This window comes from Cupressus sempervirens, chromosome 4 (assembly GCF_028749045.1).
Source record: "Cupressus sempervirens isolate cs-2001-9-10 chromosome 4, ASM2874904v1, whole genome shotgun sequence".
In the NCBI taxonomy this organism is placed as follows: Eukaryota; Viridiplantae; Streptophyta; class Pinopsida; order Cupressales; family Cupressaceae; genus Cupressus; species Cupressus sempervirens.
The window spans coordinates 154117058-154134541 of record NC_143121.1 but is presented as its reverse complement, the minus strand read 5'-3'; the positions used below and the strand labels follow the sequence as shown (position 1 = coordinate 154134541).

The 17484-nt window shown below is 35.0% G+C and overlaps 1 protein-coding gene across 1 annotated transcript in view; it reads right to left on the bottom strand.

Annotated features, from left to right (window-relative positions):
• Positions 1-17484, bottom strand: part of LOC149560436 (lon protease homolog 1, mitochondrial-like) — a 185453-nt gene that overhangs the window by 50507 nt on the left and 117462 nt on the right. Inside the window, exons 10-15 of the mRNA XM_089824679.1 lie at positions 15011-15050; positions 14425-14596; positions 13815-13939; positions 13488-13618; positions 13216-13320; positions 12878-12991 (exon numbers count right to left, since the gene is read on the bottom strand). Of these exons, the coding sequence (XP_089680805.1) occupies positions 12878-12991; positions 13216-13320; positions 13488-13618; positions 13815-13939; positions 14425-14596; positions 15011-15050 (687 nt within the window). The remainder of the gene's footprint in view (positions 1-12877; positions 12992-13215; positions 13321-13487; positions 13619-13814; positions 13940-14424; positions 14597-15010; positions 15051-17484) is intronic.

The following is a 17484-nucleotide window of genomic DNA, read 5'->3' as shown; positions in this document are numbered from 1 at the left end:
TTGCAACACAAAAGGCTCAAAATAAGGACTTCCTTCTCATATGTACCAAGAATCTGTTGTGTGTGTGTGTGCTGAGTAAATGAACTAAACGACAACATTATTGCTTGGAATTTAAAACTGGAATGTGATTGAAAAATTCAGAGTTCCAGCATAGCACAAATGGGAACAGTCCAATTATGCCAATTGTCATTAAAATTTGCAAGGCTTCATGTCATTTGTTTGGCTAGTTAATGTTTCTGGCAATCAGTAATTCAGGTTTAATAATCACTCATTGTGCCTCTTCGAAGGGAACTCGGAATTCTTTGTTGTGATGTGGAGCCTAATCAGACTCAGAGGTTAATTTTTCCCTACTTAGTTTAGCGTGGTTTCCCCCTAGATTTTACAACAGGGGTTTGGCAGTAGCGTCCCCAAGCTCTAGGGGTCAACGAGCAACCCCCCTTGTAGGTTCCTAGGGCAACGCCCTAGACAGGGTCAATGGGCAACGCCCCCTGCGGGGTCTTGGGGTCAGCTGCCAAAAATGAACTTAATATTGCAAAAGGCGCCGAGAGTTATATTTTTCTATTGGTCGGCTTATTCTAGCCCTGAATTTGTAAGCGGCAAAATCTCGCATAAAAACCCTTAGGGTTAGGGATTTTATGATGTATGATAAGGTTGTAGCTTTTTGCGGCAGTATTGAGCTGTAAGGGATTACAAATTGTAATCAGGTCGTAATCACTGGATAATAAAAATATTGGACTCGCTATTGGTGGACATTGCCCAGGAATTAAGTAAACCACGATCAATCTTTGTGTCTTGTGTTCTCTTCTGTGCGATTTATTATTTTTCAGATATTGGTCATATTTGTATGTAATTGTTATTTCTATCTCGTTTTTCCTAACATTCTTTTTCAGTGTCAAATTTTCAATGGCTTGCGCACAAGTTGAAATGAAGTTCATAAGAGGTCTGGAGATAATGCTTCAAATGTGTTGTCACACATTCGGAGAATATGTTAAAAATAAATTTAGCAAACTATAATCATCATATATGATACCAAAAAGATTATAGTTATCAATTGATACTTCCAGCGGTAACATTTTAGGAACTTTAATAATTTGGAGATTGATTTGTTTGATAATAAAGTGATGCAATAAGGAGATGTGTCCTTTGTTATGAATAGACACAAGTTTTTAATTGGAAAGAACACATATAAATTGAGCGTCTATTATTTGCATATAGACATCGGTATTTTGAAGATATATTCGAAAGAGAAGCATTATAAGAGATATTTAGAGTTTGTAAGGAGGAACAAGGATTATAAAGGATGACTTGTAATTTAAAATTAAACATTATATTTTAATGATGAATAAAAAGCCTTTTTTTGTTTATATTCATTTTAGGCATAAAAATGTAAATTACAATTTGGATTACTTCTTTATGATCAGTAAGAAGATTATTGAATTATTCTGACAAAGCTTATGCATTGGATTTTGCATAGCATTCTTTGTTTGATTATCAAGGATAGGCATGAAATATATAAGTGTTTCCTCATCTCTGTCCAATCGGGTTTCCCACTAGACAAGTTCAATTCCTTTTAGACTAACATTGAATTGCATAGAAGAATTATCTTCTGCATTTGGAGTATAGTGATAATTGATGATATTTTAAATAAGTTTTGTCTCCTAAAGTTGTAAATAACAATCTTTATTGCGGTTGACCCTGCTGCCCGGGTAAGCAAAGGCACTGATCTTTTGAAATCATTTAAGTATAATTATTGGAATTAAAATGGAAGTCAGTAATCTATGTATTTCCTCCTTAAAAGCATCAGCTCAGTTATTATATAAAACATTCAATCATGTCAAAGCATTCATATAGTTTTATATTGAACAAAGTTTAAAGATTTTGCCCGCTTATAACTCACAAAGTTTAAATTCGCTATGGAAAAGCTTTGAACCAAGTGGTCAGGTTTGAGGTGAAGGTTTACTGGCCTAGGTGTAGCGAACCTGAAGTGCAGGGAAATTTGTATTATTTTCGTTTGTTGGCAAGAACTGATTGAGGAATCCTATCGAAGAATTGGTAAAGCTCTTGGATTTCCAATTTGAGATTTTGAGAACCAATAGTCTCGACTCTCGACTTTTCCAAGTTAGCCAAAATGGGGAAATTATAGTCTTATGCCTAACCTGTGCTACATTTTGCATTAATGTCCACCACGGAAGAACCAAGTACCACAGCCAATGAAACTCCTCTATCTTTTATGCTTTGATGAATGTCCATATCCAGATCCACAGGCCTCAACCATGTTTCTCACAAATCACTTCAATATTTCCTGTCACTCATGCCTTATTTTTTTTAATTGAAGGATCTATTTTAATTTAGTTATGATTGAGTCCATGCAATCTGAATAGTTTAAACTTTAGACTACCTTTTTATGAGTAGCATGCATAAATATATAGATGTATTTGTGTTACAATAAATACTATATTTTATATTTTATAAAACATGTTATTTAAAATTAAGATTATCATTGCATATAAAGTACAATGTAGCGATATAGCCTAATACTAGGTATAAATGCAACACAGCCTTTCCTATGCTTGTGTTTCTATACTTTGGCAATCAGCTGCCAAAATATGATTTAGTTATGATTGAGTCCATGCAATCTGAATAGTTTAAACTTTAGACTACCTTTTTATGAGTAGCATGCATAAATATATAGATGTATTTGTGTTACAATAAATACTATATTTTATATTTTATAAAACATGTTATTTAAAATTAAGATTATCATTGCATATAAAGTACAATGTAGCGATATAGCCTAATACTAGGTATAAATGCAACACAGCATTTCCTATGCTTGTGTTTCTATACTTTGGCAATCAGCTGCCAAAATACACTGTTAATACCTCTGAATTTCCAGAATTCCTAGTTGTGCCTTCTCAGACCAGATTTCAGCAATAACATTGCTCCTTCATTGTGAATCAATCCAACTATACAGTCCAAAATCACAGCACTAATAAAGTACAATTCATTAGTAAAAATGATTACCAACTCAAAGTGCGAAGGCTGGAGGAATTACCAATTCTTTCAGCTTCAGAATTCACCAAAACCCTTGGACACATATCAAAACCATAGAATGAATCGATCCAGCTGTTGAAGTTTTCTTTTATAATAAATGAAGCCAAAAAAGCTTCTCTCTCAAACTAAATGGCTAGTGGCTTCATTCACACACTTTTCACTTAAATGACTATGTTTTTGCTTGCATGCTCAAACTTTTAAAATATAATACCTCCATGTACCTTTGTAATTAATACTTGACTTAGGCTTTTAAGTTAATTAATTAAGACTTAATTAATAACTTTTCATTATATTCCAAGCACAAGAAATGGTCAAGTACTCATTAAGATGCAGTAATAGCCAAAGGTTTAGTGAATATATATGCTACCTTGTCTTTTGTGCTCACGTATTCCAATATGATTTCCTTCGCAATGACTTTCAATCTCAAAAAATGATACTTAATAGCAATATACTTAGTCTTTAAGTGTAAAACTAGATTCTTAGACATGTTAATTGTACTTGTATTATCACAATCCATGATGATAGGTTTAGAGAATGTTATACCAATATCCTTTAGCATCTATTTCACCCATATTAACTTATTCAATCTCATTTCTTTCTCGTCCATGAGACCAACCTGTTGTGAGGTTCTCACACCATCGTCCCAGAACTTTGGGGACCCCCTTTTTTTAATAGCTTTCGCAAAAAATTTTGAGTTGTCCAAAATTAGATTCGATTTTTTTTGAATATTTTTAAGTCTTGGACACCTTTAAGGCCAAATAGAGCTAGGTTTATTTTCACCCGGTTTCAGCTTGATTTTCCAAAACAACCAATTTCATCTTTAGGCCAGAGAAATTTCAAAGAACAACACTTGGCAAGATAAAATTGTAAAATTTGTACTTAGATGATTTCTTTTGAAAATTTGGATGTAACTGTGTAAATTTGAATAATATTCAAAAAATGAAATTTTGTTAGATTTGTATTTTTTTGGAAAATCTTGAATTTCTTTGGTGAGAAAAATAAAAATTCTTCTGTGAAAATGAAATCAAATTGCAAAATTGATTTTAGACTCTAGAGATGATTTTATTTTCGTCAAAAAACTAAAATTGCTTAGCAAAATCGATTTGAATTGAATTGCAAAAAATTGGCTTTAAATGGATTAAAATTGTCTTGAAAATTTTAAGCCTTTAATGAAATTGGTAATTTAATATTAAAAAATGGCTTTTGGCAAGCCAAAATCCAATTTTAATGACATATTAATTGCTAAATTATCATTAAATGGAAACATTTAGCATCCCCAAGGCATTATTTACTTTCTTTTTGCAATTTTGGTCTAATTGACAATTTTTAAAAATAAATTTCATCTTGGCAAAGTTAATTTTTGGCTAAATATTTAATTGGGGGCCAGTTTTGGTATTCTAATTAATTTATTTTTGCTCCCAGGGTCCCAATCGGCCAGCTAGGAAGGGAGAGGCAAGTGGGGTATAAGAGGAAGCTCTTCCCCTTTATTTCTTCATTCCTCACTCCTCCTCTTTGGTGCTTAGGCGATTTTGCTAAGGGCAGATTTTCTCCTCTTTGAGCGATTTTCCTAAGGCAGATTGGCATCCTCTTGGGCAATTTTTTTTCAGCTAGGGCAGATTCGCATGCTGTTGACAAATTTTTAAAGATAGTTTGGAGCTGCTTCCCAATTTTTGGCGATTTTTTAGAGAGCAGATCTGCACCTTTTCTTGGCAATTTCCAGTATTCAGAGGCAGCAAGATCCAGTATTTAAGCACCTTCATTTTGGCGATTTTTCTAGGGCAAAATTCTTATGCATGGCGGCTTCTCTAGGGCAGATCTGAAACTTCTCTTCACTAGGCGATTTTTGCAAATTCTGATCTTTGCCAAGGAGCTGCGATTTCTGCCCAAGTTTGGGCAATTTTATTTGGAGGAGATTATTATGATCAAAGATCTGATTTTTCGGGCAAGTGGTGGACAATTCCGAGAGCACTAAATTCTGATTTTTTCCAGCTAAGGGCCTCAAGATTTGCAAGGGGTTTGAAATTCTCGAAGTCTGATCCTAAAATCCAAGAAAAGACCCGGCTATTGATAAAGGGTAACTTCAAATCATTTAGAGTTGAAAGGGGTCCTTAAGCTGATTTCTCTCTTTCGTTCTTGTCTAGATATTGTCTCCCTTGGTTCTTCTTGCATTCATCATCCACCACTTCACTAGGATGGTAGAGGTTAGTGCAAGCAAGAACCCTAAGAGAACAAACACTAAGAAAGACAAAGAGGATATGATGCCCAAAACAACTTTCTTCTCAAAAATGAGGCGAGTAACCGATACCAACGTCAGTACAATAAATATGCTACAGATAAAGGACAGACTAAAGGTAGGACAATCCCCCTTGGCAAAGAAGATATACAGGAGCAGAATTGTACACGCAGCAGCTTTTCCTCCTACATTGCCCTGTCCAGAGTTGGTTATGGAATGCGCATCCAGGTTTGATCTGATCAGTAAATCCATCATTTTTGATGAAGGGAAGAGGGTGTTGGCCAATATTGGCGGACAAGCGATTAGAGAAGCATTTAACATTCCCCAGTACAAGAGCATATGGATCAAGCAGCCAAATCATTTCAGGATAACCAGGATGCCTATTTCACACATCTAAAGCAGGATTGGGCTACCCGAGGCATATTTGGAAAGGGCCAAGTTGGTTGATGAAAGAGGATTGAGTACAGTTGAGTCTTGGTTTGTCGCCTTGACTACTAGATGAGAACACTTGAGGAGATACAGAAGGCAGTTGCACAACACCGCCCAAGCGTCGACACTTCCATTTCAGCCATGATGAGCGACGTTGGGATGGCGCTTGATTTTGAAGACATCGGAGAAGAGGATATCAATGAGACAAGACTTGAATCAAGTTTGGATGAGTTAGGAAAGGTTGCTATCAAAAAGAAACATTTGGGCACCCTTTCCTCCCTCAATGCATTTATCGAATTTGCAAAGGAGTATGAGAAGGATCATGAGAAGACACTACAGGCAGCAAGCAGTGTGATGAAATCAGTTGAGCTCAAGATAAAGCATACACCTTGCCCTCCCATGGAAAAAGTCAACGAAGGACTAGCTAAGTTCATTGCCTTAGCTAAAAAAATGAAAGAAAAAGGGAGAGTTTTATTAGAAAATCATTTGATGTAAGCCCAAGTGGCAATTCCTCTTTCTTCTAAGATAGGACAAGTGTCTAATTCTAATTGGCCACCATTTTGGTGCCTTCTCATTGGTTGCCACTTTGCCACTTTTTTCATTGGTCCATTGACGAAGTGGCGTCTTCTCATTAGCCGATGGGGTCGCAACCCTAATTAGGGTTTCTAGGATTCAATCTGGATCGTCAGTTTTGCCTCTTTATCTCTACTGTCAGTTATACATTTTTGCCTCTATATAAGGCAATTTGCTCTCATTTGTAATGGTCAGAGAAAATTGTTGCAAAGATAATGCCAAAATTCGCTATTTCTTTCTCATTGTTGTGACTTGCATGGTGATTAAGAGCCTTTGGTATTATTGCATAGTTTCTACTACCAAATAGAGTAAAATTTCCTTTCAAATTGTGAAAGTTGGTTGCATTTCATGTTGTTAAGTAAGAGCAAAGTAGATGGATAGTTGCATGGTAGCATTAGTAGATGTTTGATAGGGATCAATACTAGAGCACTAGCATCCTAGCGGCTTGTTGAGAAGCCTTGTATAGTAAACTAGTTTATTTTCCTTTGAATCATTGCATCTATGGAGGTGGAGCCGCTGGTTAACTTTCATTAGATTCGATCCCAATCCATTTGCTAATCTTCCATCCATAGGAGTAGGAGTAGGATAGCAAGTAGTTTAGGACTTAGAATTTTGAAGAAGAGAGTTAGAAAGATACCAATCATAAGAACCATTCACCCTCCACCACCATCACTTTCTTACCAACATCATCTAGCATTCACACCGAATCACCATCTCCATCATCCCACCAAAGTCCAAGTCATCCTCAACAATTAGTGTAAGGCCGCCTACGTGATTACCAGCAAATCACATCGATAAACTGAATGAGTATCCACAGGTGTAAGGAACATTGGAGTTATTCTCATATCCCATGAGCATTAACTTTTCAAGAGAGGAACTATGTATTTGATGATCCGTATCAGATATTCAATTGCTAAAATGTTATGTAGTGGTACAAAAACTCGCATCAACACAACCTTCCTTCAACAAAAAATGCTCCTCCACTAGAACTTATTTTATCGTCAACATTTCTTGCCCACAACATCAATATAATGTGAATTTATTTGATCTATTATACCATAAACCAAATTCCAAAGCTCCCTTCAAGTATCTGAGTGTTCTTCTTACTGTTGCTAGATGTGATTCCTTAGAATTTGCTTGATACCTCGCCACAATACAAACTGCACTAACTATGTCATGCCTAGTTTGATTCAAATGTCGTAAACCCCCAATTATGGATCTATATATTGTCTTTACAGTACTAGGGAAATCATCATTATTAGTCAACTTACATCATGTAACCATAGGTGTTCCAACTAGTTTGCAATTTTCCATCCAAATCTTACTAACAAATCCTTAAGGTACTTGGTTTGAGCTATAAAGATACCATCATTTGTTTTAGTTATTTGCAATCCCAAAAAGTACTTCATCTCACCTATCATAGATATCTCAAATTCACCTTTCATTTTATCAATAGAATTTATTACTTACCTCATCATTGCCTCCAAAAATGATGTCATCCACAAACACTTTTTAATCAGTAGTCCATCTGAATTAACTCTGAGGTAAAGATTATTGTCTACATTTCCCTTTTTGAATCCCATGTTTACCAGGTGTTTATCTAACCTTGCAAACCAAGTAGGTGCTTGCTTCAATCCATACATGGTTTTCTTTAACTTAAATACCATATCTTCTTGTTCTATCAATGGAAATCAATCAAGCTACTCAATGTATACTTCTTCTTCTAGTCCTCCATTCAAGAAAGTTGACTTGGCATCCATCTAATACACTTTAAAATTCTTGTTAGATGCATATGCCAAAAATAATCCAACTACTTCTAATCTTGCTACAAGGGCAAAGATTTCTTCATACTTAATACCTTCTTGTCGTAAATAACATTTACATACCAGTTTTACTTTGTCACTTACCACTTCTCCTTACTCATTCATTTTATTTCTCAATGAGTCAATACACATTTTATTTCTATAACATTCTTGTCTTTAGGCTTAGGAACTAATTCCATGTATTGTTGTTTTCAACGTGCAAGTTCTTTCTTCATAACATTGATCCATGATTCATCTTTACATACTTCATTAGTATTCTTAGGTTCAATTTGTGAAATCAAACCCCCCCCCCCCCCATATTCTAAAGGGCCCCCGGTAGGCCCCTTACTATTCATAGGCAGCACCAGAAGCCCTGCATCTGCAAGCACTACCAAGCGCTAATCTACCACCTCTTGATAAGTATATTCCCGATAACCAAGTGCCCTACCATTTTGTAGGCTACCGGGCCGCATGGGCCAGCAGGATGTCTAGTTCCGAAAGAAATCAAACAAGTCTCATTTCTCATTCTTCCTCTTGTAATTACTCGACTACTTGCATTTCTAGTAATCTGATCATCAGGATGATTTTTAAAAAACATATATTGGTGTTCTTTGTTCTTCTCTAGGTTCATCAAGTTCAACATGAATTCCATTATCAATCTCAAAGTATAGTTCATGTTCAGTATTCTTATTTTGAACTGATCTCTGACTTGTGCTTGCTTGATTTGTATCATCATATGAATCATACTCAAGAAGTTCTCTCTTGTACCTGAAATCTTTCATCAATTCTTACATTTGCACTTTCAACAATCTTCTTTAGCCTTAAATTATAGGATTTGTAAGTCTTACTTTTAGTAGAATATCCAAGAAATATACCTTCACTTCTACGATCAAGCTTCCCTATTTCATTATCTCTTTTTTATATTTATAGCATTTACTTCCAGAAATTTTGAAATACCTAACAGCAGAGGTATGACCAAACCAACGTTCATAAGGTGTTTTATATGTTCCTTGTCTAATCTAAACTTTATTCATGGTGTATTATTGTATTTTCTATTTCTCTCCAATGTACATGTGCCACTTTACCAAGTAACATCACTCTTGCTGCCTCACAAATTGTTCTATTTCTTCTCTTCGCTATTCCACTCTGTTGTGGTATTTAAGGGGCTGACTTTTGTCTAGGAATTCCATTATCCTCCCAATATACATTGAACAAATTAGATGTAAATTCTCCACCCCTTTAAGACCTTAAACATTCTATCTTTAATCCTGATTTATCCTCAACTTTTGCCTTAAAGTTCTTGAATTTATCCAATGCGTCTGATTTATCCCTTAAGAAAGGAACCCACATCATCCTAGTGAAATCATCAATGAAAAGAACAAAATATCTCTCACCATAGAATGTTATTGTCTTGGAGAAGTAAATGCTTTGCACTAAAATGTACTCCTTTTCTACTTTACCACCACACATTCCTCATACATCATGTTAGAAGATTTTACAATCTTATTTTTGTGTCTTGTTTTCTCTTTATGTGCTGCATGTGATGACTAGGGTTTTAAATGCGTTATTTGTCGGGGAGATTTGTGTCGGCCCACATTTTGGCAACATCAAACCATTTTCTTTCAATATCTGGGTTGTGGCTTTCTGCTCTTCTTGGTGCCACGTTTCGTAAATCTATTTAAGGAGTCTTCATCTCTTTTGTTCAATAAGTCGATTTATCATGATAGAGGTGCTCAAGGACAAGTCTTCCCCTTTATATTTAAAAAAAGGTTCTAACTTCCAGACTGTTTTTTGTTGTTCTGAAAGAGAGAAACTACAATGCTTGTAGAATCAAAAACGGAACTGAATTGTTTATTTACTGGGAGTTTCAGTCAATTAATTATACGGAGGTAAACTAACTATATGAAAGTGTTGCTTTAATTAAGATTGACCATTCTTAACTATATGAAAGTTTTGTTTAATTAAGCTTGACCATTCTTAACAGAATGACACGAGACAAGTGAAGAATGTAAAATTAAAGATACCAACCAACATTGCACCCTAAAACATGTCTATGTGCACCTTGTATTCAGCATCACTTCTAGTTTATTAGACAGTTGCAGTAGCTAGTTACACATACACTTCAATGAGATCAATTAGAACCATATAAGATATGTTTGTTCCATTGGCAACAGGAATGCACTTTGCCTGTGCTCCTCAAACCTTGTATGCAATGGCATTTAATTCTTTCAGCTACAGACTGCCAATCAAATGATAATCATGTAGTGTACATGATTTAGAATGTTAAAATTGTTAGAATATTGAAGGAGACTGCATCAGCTCTTGTTTATGGAAATTACTTGACGAGCTTACTATCTTTGCATTTACTTGCCTAGCTATGAATATGGGGTATTTTGTAATGGTGAATACCGCCTATGAAATTAATTCATTGTAAGAGACTGCATTAGTAATTGTTTATGTAAGTTAATTGAGGAGCCTATTGTCTTGTGCTTATTTTCATAGCTATGAATATGGGGTATTTTGTAATGTTCAACGTCGCCTATGAAATTAATTCAATACTATGCAAAACAGATGCATGCTGCAAATGCTATTTAGACAAGCAAAAAAATTGTCACAATGTAAGCTCATCTGTAATGTCCCTATTTTTTGCAAGTTCCTGCAGTGGGCTTGGTCAGTTCACCATTGCGAACCTCATGAGTTGACAGTGAGATTTGAGGGTCTTAGTTTTCTAGTTATAGGCTTTCCAGTAGCCTACGGTGTGTTTTGGTTCCGTTTGAGATTTATTATTTATAGTAAGTCAATCTGTTGGTTTTGACGAGCTCAATTGAGTTAGAGGAGCTGTGTGATGCTCTCAATTTTTATTTCAGGCTTCCAGTTTGGGCTCCAAGAATCTTGAGGGAGCATCTATTTATAGTAACCCCATCAAGTTGATTCATCTTCTTTCATCATCAAAATCACTTTGGTGTTGTCAAATTTTGATTCTGATGCCTCTTCATTTGTTTTGGAAAGACGAGTGAATTTTTATTATTAATCTAAATACGTTGAGGTTGCTATTTTTATTAGTCTTGTTGGTTCGTCAGCATCATAGCTCATTGAAACCGGGATGAAAAGTTTTAAATTGTGGGAACAAGAAACAGTGGCCTTGCATGTCAAAGTATTAAGTTATGGTGGAAAAGGTCATTTTTTGGGCCAAAAGTAATTAATAAATTATACTAATGGCACTTTATTATATTTTAATGTTATGTAAGTGGAGTTCTTTTGGTAAACTAGTGCCATTTGGAGATTATAAATATGAGAACATTTGATGAGAAAAGCATCTGATTGTATTTATTTTTCTCTTCTTGTCTTTGTGACACTTCTAAAGTTCTAAAATTTTGTGCCCTCGCTAAAGTATAAGGGTTTGAGATCTACAGCTGAAGTATTGTAAATTCAATTCTGAGATTGCTTGGCAAATTGTGTTGAGGTATACGATTTGTCATTTCTCCTACTGTATTAACTGCTGCTAAGGCAAAGTTTAATTTTTCTTGCTGCCGGAGGTTGATCTAGAATTTGTGAAGGGATTCACTCGAATTGTTAAATCAAATTGTGTGCTGGTTAATTTGGAGTTGGTTCAACGCCAATTTATATTTGTTGTTGGGTGTTATTTTCTATCTGTACTTTGGGAGCAGCATTTTCCAAATCTGCAGTTGCATTTGCTTGTCGAAGAATTCTTTATTGTTGTCAATCTTCATTTCAAAGGATTTCAAGGCATGTCTTACCTGTAAGTTCATGGATTGTAACTTCTAATTTTTCTTGGGTATTGTTGATTTAGACAATAGGTGATATATTACTATGTTCCCCCGAGTTTCCGGGACAGAGACAGTAGGGGACAGCAGGACGAGTTTCCAAGACGGCAAAATTTTTTGCCAAGTTTGGGGATGGGTGGGGATGGCAAAAGTGACATTTTTAATTTTTTTTTTATTTTTTTTTTGTGTTAAAAAATTGGGGATGGATGCAAGTCCCCAATGAAGTCCCTGGGACGGGGCTGTCCCCATCCCCGAAACGCTGGCTTTTTTGGGGGGGATGTTTCCCCAAGGAACATTGATATTTTATCAAATTGGATTGTTGGTATTTTGTGAAAATACTCCATATGTAAGTTGATATTGAAATCTGGAATTTTTCAGCTGTATATTCCCTATGTAATATCTAAATATTTTGGTTGAAATTATTATTGCAAAATCTTCTAGCTTGCTGCTATATTGCTGTATCAAAAATTGTCAAACCTCGAAAACAAAAAAAATAATTCAATTCTTCAGCACTGATTGTTTGAGTCAATTGGGTTATTACAGTGGTATTAAAACTTGCTTGCAAAGTGTTTGACAAAATGTCAAACAACTGAATTATAAAAGAATTTGGTGTTTGACAAAGTTATAACCAGTTGGAGTTATTACAATGGTATCAGAGCTTGATTGCAAAGTGTTTGGCAAAATGTCAAACAACTGAATTATAAAAGTACCTGGTGTTTGTCAAAGTTATAACCAGTCGGGGTTATTACATCATCTTAAATTATTACATGTTTTGATGTCTACTCAACAAACACAAATACGAGTATTTAGCTCCCTGATAACAAAAGACCTTCAGAAGAGATCGATTGATATTTTGCTTAAATGGTTTCTGCCACAACAAACACAAATGTAGATTTCTAGTTTTCTGTTGATAACCTTATGATAGATCCACTTATATTTTGACAGTTCAAAAAATATAACTTACAACAAGCAAAATATAACTGGAGAGCACTGGAACTCACCTTGGAAAGATCTATAGGAACATCAAGATAATGATCAAGAAAATTAGCATTTTGCTCTGGATCAAGCAGTTCTAACAGAGCACTTGCTGGATCTCCTGCATGTCCACGTCCCAGCTGTCCACATTTTTCAGGCAACTATGAGTTTATGTCAATACAGAGAACATGAAAGAATGATCGCTGTAATTAAATAGCAACAAATAGGTTGGTTCTGTCTTCATCACAAATAACCATAAATACTTCTTTCTGCAGTTGTCTTCTCATTTTGTATTCCCATCTAATGCAGCAGAAATCTTCGACACAGAGAACATAGTTACAGATACAGAAGGTGAGATATTCACCTTATCAATCTCATCAATAAGGACAAGAGGATTGGATGTGCCAACAGTTTTAAGGCATTGCACAATTTTTCCTGGCATTGCACCAACATATGTCCGACGATGTCCCTATATTCAAAACACCATTACTTAGCTCATACTATGCATAGGTACTCAGAATTTACCCTTTGTATAAAGATGAAATACCAATAGCCAATGCAATCCTTTTATACAGAAGTTGAAGAGTTTTCTATTCTTTTCATCAAGAATACATATGACAACCAGAATTTTAGTACCTTTATTTCTGCAACATCAGCCAAACCTCCCACAGAAAATCTGTAGAATTTACGATTTAGAGCATGGGCGATTGATTTACCAATGCTAGTTTTACCTACGCCAGGAGGCCCAGAAAGGCAAATAATCTTACCTGTATTTCAACAGCAAAATATGAGAATCACAATCCGATGACCATCTCAAGTTCTCAACCCAGAAGGAACACACTACCCAGGTTGCGAAAATTCCCACAGATAGCATTTCCAAATCCAATACAAATTTAAATGACTGTCTTTCAGCTTTAACAAATCAGAAGAAAAGACAAAAATCAGACTTCAAAAAATCCATACCCTGAGCTGTTCCTCTAAGCTTGCCAACTGCTATAAATTCTAAAATTCTTTCCTTTACATCAGACAGACCATAATGGTCTTCATCTAGTATTTTCTGAGCTCGGATCACATCAAAGTTTTCCTCACTGTGGAAAAACAAAGAAATTAACATTACAATTCGACGGGTATTTCTCGTATAATCAAACCTCGAGACACTGTCCATGAAAGACAACATATAAACAATAAAACATTCAACCAATACTAGAGTTGCACTTATTTGCAGCTACAGGCAATAAAAGTGAATATAGATTACAATTAAGCTGATATATGGCATAAAATACGGAGTTGCTCTATCATGCATTTCAGCCTCTGATAAAAAGACAGATATCATTTTGTTTTGTTTTTTGTCAAACTTATCATATTAAAACAATTATAGAGTAAATAATATAACCATTGGTAGCTCCTATGTGTCAATTATCTACAACAATGGTAAACTGATCTACAAACAATGGTATAAGAAACATAAAAAGATTTTTTATTTGCAAACCTCTTCTACTTTGTGAGACACGTCATGCACAAAGTGAGCAATAATGTGAATAAAAATATGTCAGGCATAAAATAATAAAAAAACCTGAAAGAGCCCCAAGGCAGAGATGTAAGCCAATCAAGATAGTTCCGAGTCACATTGAACTCGCTGGAACTGGCTTCTAAAAGCTGCAACTTAGTAAGCTCTTCTTCAATCACCTGCAGAACATGTTTGGGACACTTCTCCTTATTTGGTCCAAGTCTTTCCCTAAATTTTGCTGCCACAAAAATTTTAAAAATAAAAACTTCCATTCATAAGGTAATTTGAACCAATTTTTTGCAAAGAAATAGTTCAGTTAAATGCATTCTATGCCAAATCAAAAATCGAGACGAACAAATAAACATTGTAGCATGTGGTTCAATTGGAACCTATATGATTGCGTGTTTCATGGCTCTAAGAATTCCACCACGACACAAACAGGTATACTACTGGCTTTGACAATAATTGAACTCATTATCTTCCCTTTATATTCTCATGAATCACTGAGAGAGAGTTAAAAACAGTTGAAACACACTCCAAATAGATTACATGTTTCTATGTGTTTGATGAGTATTAAGTAATCATTAACGCTTTCTTTTATTTATTGATTTCAAAACAATTTGGATACAGCATTATAGTATAAGGCACCAACCAGTAAGAGCTGTCTTGTCATCTGTCTCCAAGCCTAGTTCCTGTAAAATATCATTACACAAATTAAGATGAAAATAAATATTTGACATGTATAGATTTACAAAAAGTCATGAAAGCATGACAAATAACAAGAAAACACAAAGAAAGGAATACAGAAGGAAAACAAAAACATGATTTATATAAAAATCAATTCCACTTCGTTTTTAAAGTAGGGCCAAATTTTATTGATATTGAAAATATTACAAGACTTCTATGGTCACGGCCAACTCGGGGAAGGGACAAAAAAGAAGTAGAAAAACAGAATCAAAACACAAGAACAGAAGGAAAATAACAAGATAAGTAATTTGTGGCTCTTTTTTGTCAAAACAAAAGGCAAAGAGAAACTTAACTAACAGCAATAGAGGATATTATTTGTACAAATATAAACAAATAGATATAAAAATATATTGTTTGTTACTCTTTTTAATTTTTAATTTGTCGCTTCTCAAATTCTTGTTAGGCATTTATTTAAATTAATTCTTTATTTTCATCTCTGTTTATTGTGTTTGTTTATTTATATTATTTTTACTCTTTATTTTTAATTTTGTACATCTTATTTTGTGCTTCTTTTTCTTTTTTCTCTTGTAGGGTTCTTATTTTTGTACATCTTCCATTACATTCATTTTTTTGGTTTCTCTATGTTTATAGCTTGATTGCTTCTGAGATGGGTTGACTGGGTGGATTTCTTTTCTGGCCAATGTCTTGTCTTATTTTCTCTTTTTTGTGTCGTCTCATGGTTTGCATGTCTTCCATCCCACCCTCACTCTTCTTCCTTTTTAGAGCCTTGGTCTACAATCCATCATTTACATTCTTCAACTCTCTCTCATCCTAACGATGGATCATGGAGTATGATCTGAAACATTGATGGTAGAAATTTACACACAATCTAACCATACGCATACTTCTTACATTTCATGGATTGAGAAAATTTGTTTTTGTTAAGATAGTTAATTTTTAATTTTAGTGCGCATAGAGGGGTACCCAGAGCCACTACAAGATCTACAAACAAATTCTTTTGCCAAGGGGACAAATTATGTCTCATGTTGCAAATGCAAACTATATTGGGTGTATCTAACAAGTATTCTCCATAGTTGGAAAACTCACCAAAGCCAAAAACTCGCCAAGTCCACCAAAAGTTTAATCAAGAAAAACTCGGCGATTAAAAAAAAAAAAAAAACTCAGGAACCTAAAAAAACCACTAAAATTTAATTAAAAATACATTTTTTGTGCAAAATTTAATGAGAATGCATCTAATAAGTTAATTAAAGAGAACACAAAAGAAACAAGCAAAGTTTAGATATATATAAATGCATAGTGGGTACAAAATCACATTCTCATGCAGAATGCTCATGGTGGGAAGCAAAATGGTAAATAGTTTCAATTGTCAAACTAGAAGTAAATACTAAATACATCAATACAATCACATCTTCCTCTTTCCATCTGCACTAGCACAAAAGTGAGGGGGTCTAGTCCTCGAAAAAGCTGGGATTGGGCGTGAGCTGCGTGACTGTGAAGTCTGTGGCTGGGCCTGTGCCTCCTTGCTTGACATCCCTACTAATTGGCTTGGCATCCTGGAAGAGGATCTATCTCCTCCTATATGTGGCACTAGTAATGCCTCGTCCTCTGAGCTTGAATCATCATCGTCCTCGTCCTCAATGTTATCCATTGTTGGAGGCATCAACAGATTTCCAAAACACCACATCATCTTTGCAAGAAACCAAGAAATTAATAATGGTTCTACTTATTCCATCTGTCCACCCATCAGATAAAATAGTGCACCCATATTTCTTTCACTCTTTCTTTTGGTCTTCGATCAATACTCTTGCCCTATCAACCACATGGTCAAGCAACCTACAAATTAGCTGTAATAAAGTGCTAGTAAAATTAGGAAATAACAATTAAGAACTAAAATATAACAATGAACTGAAGTGAATCACAATTATTTACAATTACTCAATAGTAAAATACTAACGTTCCACTCAAATCCTTGCGTGAAGGCGGCTTGTACTCTTCGCCCGATATTGAAATTGCATTCACCAAATTCAACCAATAGGAACAATCAGCCGCATCCATTGAGATATTGTTGAAAAACCAAAAATCAACTACTGCAATATCAGTTTTGCTCATGCACCTCCTTGTACTATCCAGTGCCCTCTAATGATGATTGTGATCCAGTTGTGTTCCTAAACACAAAATAAGTCCCTATCCCTGAAGCGGATGGTGATGAATAACTAGGAAACATAGAAGAAGTGGAACTGGGAAAAGAGGCATTTTATTTGCGGATCTATGGGCCATGAAGAGATCCCGGTATGTTCTCAAGTGCATCTTCTTCTTCTTGCATATCAAAAAGAGCTCCTTGAGATTCAGCTATAGCTGCCCTCATAGCTAATTTCGCCCTTTGCCTATTCAATTTTTCTCTTCAGCAGCTGCAAGTAG